Source organism: Micromesistius poutassou (genome assembly GCF_964030765.1).
Source record: "Micromesistius poutassou genome assembly, contig: SCAFFOLD_3026, whole genome shotgun sequence".
NCBI classification, from domain to species: domain Eukaryota; kingdom Metazoa; phylum Chordata; class Actinopteri; order Gadiformes; family Gadidae; genus Micromesistius; species Micromesistius poutassou.
Genome location: NW_028177778.1, coordinates 32,083 through 39,784, shown reverse-complemented (window position 1 = coordinate 39,784; position 7,702 = coordinate 32,083). Strand labels below are relative to the sequence as shown.

The following is a 7,702-nucleotide window of genomic DNA, read 5'->3' as shown; positions in this document are numbered from 1 at the left end:
TCCCACAAGAGGGGAGGCATGACACAATGTATACAGCATACAGAATGTATACGCATGGATTCTACCAAGGCCAGCATTCAATTGTGAAAACAAGAAATGTATTGGGCATGAATAAACTACTTGCTTCAGAATGTTTTTTATTATTGTATTATTGTATTATTGGATGTCTCTCCTGTCTATTGTGTTGAAGGCCTTTGCCCTGCACAGCAGGGTCCTCCTTGAACGTGTCAGGGGATATCTCCAGCTTATCTGCTCCTGCTATGACTAACTGGTTAATGTTCACTCAGCTGCCCTGAATCAAGGTTCAAAGGTCACTTTAAAAAGAGAGGAACACCGACTTCTCAGGGCTGAAGCTGAAGCACAACAGGGAAAGAGACAGAGTAAGGATTTATGCTAGGAAAGAGAGCTTATGATGGAGGTCACACAGTTTCAGAGTAAGTGTTTTTTTTCATAATTCAGAATACATTCTATTACGACGACTCACATATTTTGCCCATAACCAACAGCAATACATTATTTTTTTTTAGATGATGTTTGGGATTAGTGTAAGGAGCTGCTGTTGTATAGAGATGTAATGTCAGTGATGCATTTGAACCACAAGGTAACACAAAAGGGAACGATTTTATGTCTAAGGGTAATCTTTGTTTCTTTTTTTTTTTTTTCCAGAGATTGGCATTGGTCTTACAGGGTTTGGAATATTTTTTGTGCTTTTTGGTGTAATGCTGTACTTTGACTCGGTCTTGTTGGCATTTGGAAATGTAAGTCATGTTTTTAAATCTGCAACAAACTCACAATTCTTTCATATGTAGACATGTAACCTTCCAATGTGAAAGTCCATTCCAAAATGTTTTTGAATGGAAAGTAGTGGCTTCCATTTTTGTTGTGGTTTAATCTATTATATATATATATATATATAAAATAAGTGGTGAACTGACCAAATTGTAAAATATTTACTTCATCAGTAAATTATGTGGAATCAGTAAACATTAATTAATTTTGGTGAACTTATTTCTTGTATTATTACAGTAATCTCAAACATATTCCTGTATATACATGTGTAAGGTCAACATCTATCGCCGTATGAGGTAACACTATGGTGATTGAACCATGGCCCACTGATTAAAGTGTGGCATTACAGAATTATCAATGTTCCAAACTGGGAGAGGGTGGGGACATTCCTGGGAAAAATCCCAAGCTGCGCAGTCAGTGAAGTGGTTTCCGTCACCCAGCAGTGGTGGTTCCACCAGAGAGGTCAGGCGGGGCTGACATTTGTGATAATATAATCATGGCCATCAAGTGGGAGAGGATGAAGGTGCTGTCTCTCCATCTGTCACTGCATTAGTTGTTATTTGCAACAGACTCGCAATTCAACTCACTTGTGTGAGGCAAGAACACACCTGCAGTTAGCACTGATTGCCATAGGTGGCGCCAAAGAGAATGAAAAAGATATCTGAAAGTTGCACTTTAAAAATGTTGCTTCGTTAGTATGTTACTATTGAACAAATGACCCTAGTAAAAATAATTGGAGTCTAAATATATGGTCTAATTGATACCATCCATACCAAAACAAAATATATTCAATAGATATGACCAACCCCCAACCCCGCTCTTTCCTCGACCCCCTGAGCATGATGTCCTGTACTGTGTTGCTCCGTCAGATCCTCTTCCTGGCTGGGTTGGTCTTCATCATCGGCCCCAGGAGGACCGCCAATTTCTTCTTCCAGAGGCAGAAGTTTCGGGCATCTTCCTTCTTTCTCGGGGGCGTGGCTCTGGTCTTGCTCCGTTGGCCAATCATCGGCATGCTTGTGGAGAGTTATGGCTTTGTTCTTTTGTTCAGGTGAGTTCATCAGGCTGCATGAAATGATGTTTAGATAACACTTTGTCATGTCATAAGTCTTTAGATGGTAAGGAACTTACCATTAACAAAACATAAATATACAGTTTAAGACCAAGCACTCCGCCTACCAGCCTACCCAGCGGACTGTACCAACTGGTGGGTGGATCAGTCCATCATACATCTGGATGGACACCCCCTGAGTCGATTTTGACATAGCTTGTAATGGCTTATCTTCACACATGGTTGTTAAATAGCAGTCCTTTAACATAGAACTCATTTTTTGTTAATAAGTTCATCATTAACTTAACAGCTTGAAAAAGGGCTTATGAGTTAACCTCCTTAAAGTGTTGAAAAATACAAGCTAATTTATCAAAGTAAAGTCCCTCTATAGTAATATTTGGGTTAGTGCTTGGATACGTCATGGATATTTGGCTTTAGCAGACTGGTCTACAAACTTTATCCACTGCTATCGCTGGTAAAGTGACTCTCTGCCCAACCAATGCTTAGCAGGAGATTGCAATGTTTTGCAATGCATGAATCAATGGTTCTTGGAAGGAACGCAACACAATCTCATTTGACCTGCATTGAAGTTATTACAAGAACAAAGACAATGTTGGTTTAAGCAAGGAAAACAGTAATCAGATCATTGTAACATTTTGCTGTTTCTATCCCCATAGGTCATTCTTTCCAATGGTTTTTGGATTCATGTTCTCAATAATAAATAATCCATTCCTTGATGCGGTGAGTAAAATGTAACCCTGAACCATGGTGCTGGTATACCCATCTCTGTATGTTTCATTCAACTGCTCATCTCTTAAACTTATTTAACCTATTTATGACATTTTGAAACTCTCCCAATGCAGTTTTAACTGTCATATTCTCTTTTGATGTGTTAATGATGATCCTGACTCCCTCCTCTTTTCTTCCAGTTGTTCAAAAAACTATTCGGAAACAACACCTCCATGGTTTGAATAAGGAAAGGATTTTTTATTGTATTACGTATGTGTGACCCCCAGGGGGTGCTCGAATCTACAATTTAGAGTATGGCTAATTTTAACTTAGTTGTACAAACAGCACTCCCCTTCAAACTATATCCAGGTGTGTCCAATGAAGGCACAGAAATTGGACTGATGCAATCAATATACATTTATTAGACTAATCGAAATACATGCTGGTTAACAACCAGGGCAAATAAAACTCATGCAGTTAGCAGCAGATGAAAATCACACACTAGAAAACCACTGCAAACAAATACTGGATTAACCCAAAGGCAAACTAGGCACGTGCCTAGGGCCTGATTGGCGGGGGGGGCCCAGACAGAAGGACAAAAAAATAATAATTAAAATAGCCTATACAAATGTCCTATCTACTATTTATTTCAGTGTTAATATATCAATATATATTAATTAACTAAAAATAGTGACGTTTATCTTAACGTCACATCACATTAACGCCAATCAGTTAAGTCCGGGGGGAGGTCAGCGGGTCAAGACTAAGCGGAACAATAAAGCTAGCAGGCAGGTCGTTTTTTGAGTAGGCTAACATTCAAGATGCTTTCGGGTGCAGCAAAACATAAAAAGAAAAAAAAAAAAAGGAACAAAAGAAGAGACAGCGGGGGGCTATTGAGAATGAGGAGTTGTCGTCACGGCACAGAGCCCCCGCGCCTTCCCGCCATGTTGGAAGGTATGCCCCTCCCGAGTGCAGCTGAGCTTTGCGTTATTGTTGACACGGTAGCTGCTAGCAGAGGAGGTTGTTGCAATTCTGTACTGTTTTAACAATGCCTGGAAATAACTGCTGTGTTAAAAACTGCTTCAATGCCTCACACGATTGTCGAGGAAACCATAAGAACAGTGGGCTACAGTTTGTCAGGTTCCCTAAATCGACAACGCACTGAAGGCTGCCCCACACTACAAGATTTGAGTCGGATGTACACCACACACAGAATCTCAGCCCATTTGTTGCTCTCCGATCGTAAATACAAATACATGAGATTCGAACACAAGACGGAACACCACACACTATAGGACAATCTTGTCCGCTAATTGCATGCTGCAGGGCCGTGGACGTAGAACTAGAGCAACTCGCGTCAACATTGAAAATGGATCAGCGTCTTTTGACAGCAGTGGTTTCCGCGGTGCGTATGCTTACATAACAGTATATCCTCGTCAGTTCGGCCGCGGCGCAATTAATGAATAAAGATCATAAACATCATAAACTGAATGGCTGTACAAGTGTTCTGAGACACGGCTGCGAACCGGCAACTTTCAAAAAAGTAGTGCCGGTTTGGTTCCGTGCCGCTGCCATATCCAGTGGAATAGCCTACATTGACTATAATGGTTTCTAATGTCTTCATCGAACGTTTTTATTGCCGTGCCGCTTCCGTGACGGTTCTGGTGGAAATTGCCCTTCACTCAACATTCCGAAAATATCTATCATGTTGGATAACCCCGATTTTCTGATCGGGTGCTCTTAGAGTTGATGAGATTATATCTTAGAACACTACAGCAGACAGGATAATCTTGGCCGATTTTCGTCGATGAGATGAGTCGATGAGAGTTCTCACTAGGACCCTTTTCCTTCGCCTTATTCTTCTCCATTTATTTCTATCTCGTAATGTCTCCTGCGTCTCTATGTTGCGTATTTCCTCATCTGTCTCTATGCCGCTCTGACAACATTGCCCCTGGCAACCGATAGCCGTGGATGCCATCATGGCGGACGGGCTCAAACCCCTCCCCAAAAATCACGAGACTCCTCATTCTCAGAAGTTTTTGTCGGGAAGCCGTCCGACAGCTGTGAACCTGCAATGCTGACACCTATTGGTGATTTACTGGTACTACTGCCTTAACAATGACACTGGCAATGGATAAGATAAGGATAATTTAATAGCATTTAATATAGAACCGTGTAATAACGTATGAATAATAAAAATTAAAAAATTGTCTGATAGACACAAAACATGACTTATTTTGGCGTACAAATAACAAACTTGTAACTAAAGTCTACTCTATGTAAAATGTGAATTAACTTTTATTAGTAACTTTGGTAAGTTTCAGATTTCAATTTATGAATAACATCGATGGAGGGAGGCCCAAAAAAATACAGTCTGCCTAGTGTAGTCCATTTATTTAATCCGGCTCTGGCCCGCCTAAATCTCCCAATTAGCCAACGATAAGGGTGGCAGATGTTAAGAGCACTCGTAGGTTACATTCAAATAGATAAGACAAATTCCGTCCTGGGAAAAACAGTGGCTGGTCGAACAGACGACGGCAATCCTCCTGTAATCAAGAATCACAATCGACACTAGATTTGGCGCCACATCCTCTCATAAGAATCCTAGTGTTAGTATAGGCATGATTAGGTGGATTTAACTAGAATGGATAACTTACGTGTTTAGGCCAGCCTAGATGAACTAGACACTAAACTCCAGTACCAATGCGATTTACAGGTGGATGACGCGAAGCTGTGCACACTCACCGACGTGAGCGTTCTCTGTTCATACACAAATAGCGGACATGAAATGATCAGTGCTACAAACACTACGTCATTCATTTGTATGAGAACGGGAGCAAGTAGGCTACACTTACGTTGCTGCTAACCCGTGTGACTCACAAATCGCTGTTATGCGATCACGTCTCCGTAGACTTGTGCTTGTGTGCACCATTTACTGGTCACCATACGCACAGACAGCAGGCCAGGGTTACGCGCCGACACCAGGCCGAAGTTACGAACAGACAGTAGACAGTGTTAGGCGCTGCAGTTTGCATAAAAGGGTAAAACAAACATTTCCAAAAGACTCACGTTCTCCTGTTTACACAGCTGCTACTTACTTCAACTGACACCGCACTAGTTGTTCTCTCCGAGTTCGCACCTCATTTAAGACGTGCCACATGTGCCACCTGATCTAGATGATTAGTGCCAGTGGGAGGGGCCAAGGTGCATTACCCATCACTACCGTCCTACCTGCCACATATGTATTATTATGAGTTGTATTTATTATTAAATATGTATGTTAATCTATTTGCCTTCTCTTTCTATGTAGCAGTAATGTTCAAATATTGTGTTTGCTAGTGATTGATGGAAGCAAGCCTGTGGCTTCCTCACAAACATCTTTACCCAAAGTAGTTTGATCTGTCATGATTATCTTGATCAACAAAATATACCAAATTACCTTTGAATGGATTTTCCAGCGGAAGCAAAGCCGACTTCTGTTATGCTCCACAACAACACGTCATCTTAGTCTGTGCCAAAGAATACGAATAATTGTCATCCCTGGGTCGCTTGGAAATCTACATTTAACATCATCCATCAAATAAAATAACACATTCCATAGCAGCACAGATGAGTAATGTTACACAATGCAGAGACGTTGATTCAAACAACATGCAAGCTGCATGGTTTTAGGGATAGCAGTGGCCATAAGAATCCCCATGGCAAGAAAACATTGACATTGACCCCTGACATTGTAACGTATCGTAACGTATTGTAACATTGTAAATGTAGTGCTGTTTCTAGAACAGTCGATAGGGGGCAAACACGTTCAGGTGGGTCATTTTGGAAGACATGAACAACCTATTCTGGGGTTTAGATTGAGATCACGTTGCAATGCAGCCTGTGTAGAAAAGAACATTACTGACTACTGTTCTACTGTCAAGAACAGTAGTCAAGAACATTGCCTCCCAGACTTGACTGTATATCAATGTGTTCATAGTTGTCTTCTTTCTTGAACCTAGATCCCATGGTAAAGGGACGGCCATGAATTTACAATATGTATATGTATATGTATATGGTTTTTTTTAAATGTTTGTGGGATTTTAATATAATACTTGATATGATGTATTCTCTTACAATTTGCATTGAATGCATATCAATGAATAAACTGAAAATACTGCAAAATGTTTGACTGCATTTGTGCACCACACTGTCCTGCATCATCACCAGCGGTGATTAGGGGGGATAGAGAAGCTATAAAGCAGTCCTCAGCCACCAGTTGGTATGGAGCAGCCCTCCCACATGAGCAACCAGCCCCCTGCACACAGGTGAGATCTTACTTATGAATGTTCAACTCATCGCAGCCTTCACAGCACACTCTTCATTGTGGCATGAATTGCTTCAGGGATTTTAAAGGATTCATTAAAAATATAAATCTCTCAACAGGTAATTACTTTATTGCGGATTTCTAATGAGTTACCAGATGATTTACAAAAGAGTGTAACTGACTGACATTTTTCTTTTATGACAGTAGTTAGCTGTTGTGTTAAACTGTGTTCATCACGTCTGTTAACAGCCCTCCTCTTAGCCTGAAGCCTCAGGGCAGTGCATTGTTTAGATGGAACTGCGTCAGCATGAGGGGAACTGAATGCCACAGGCCACCACCTCACATTCGACTGAGGAGTTAATTCTTTCAGATGAAAATCGATCCGTGCTGTTTAAAGGAGGATCCATTTTAATATTGGTTCAAAATATCTGTTTTTTAAACAGGAGAGAATAAAACATCTCTCTTTATGAACTCGTTTGGATGTCCAAATAAGTGGATGCATTGTGCAGAATGTGTAGGGTGTGACCCTGTCCCCTCAATGTGTGAACACGGTATGGATCCTGGGCTGTTGGTAGTAGAAATAGTTCTACCCTTTCAACCCAGGGCAGTTGGGAATCACTTATCACACCCATGTTGGGTTCCTGCAACTTCCCAAGAGCAGTCAGACTCAACTCCCGCTGCCCACAAAATATTGACGTAAACTTTGTGTTACAACGTTAGACAAGAGGGGGCGTCAGGCTACTCTCCAGCCCATTCTCCAATGACAAAACAGCTTGTTTGACCCAAATATGACCCAAAGAATCAATCAGCGCCACTGGTGGTCCAGGAAA

General features: G+C 41.1%; 1 protein-coding gene across 1 annotated transcript; it reads left to right on the top strand.

Moving 5' to 3' along the window:
- Positions 1 to 305: 305 nt before the first annotated feature.
- Positions 306 to 6,713, top strand: LOC311375704 (vesicle transport protein GOT1A-like). The gene is made up of 5 exons (XM_084490768.1): positions 306 to 434; positions 667 to 758; positions 1,659 to 1,837; positions 2,515 to 2,578; positions 2,767 to 6,713. The coding sequence occupies exons 1-5, from the start codon at positions 410 to 412 to the stop codon at positions 2,806 to 2,808; spliced, it is 402 nt and encodes a 133-aa protein (XP_084346894.1). The 5' UTR covers positions 306 to 409; the 3' UTR covers positions 2,809 to 6,713.
- The last annotated feature ends 989 nt before the right edge of the window (positions 6,714 to 7,702 follow it).

Coding starts and splice junctions, on each gene's coding strand:
- LOC311375704 (XM_084490768.1), top strand. CDS start 410: ATGATGGAGGTCACACAGTTTCAGA. Junction 435..666: donor GGAGGTCACACAGTTTCAGA/GTAAGTGTTTTT, acceptor TTTTTTTTCCAG/AGATTGGCATTGGTCTTACA. Junction 759..1,658: donor TCTTGTTGGCATTTGGAAAT/GTAAGTCATGTT, acceptor TTGCTCCGTCAG/ATCCTCTTCCTGGCTGGGTT.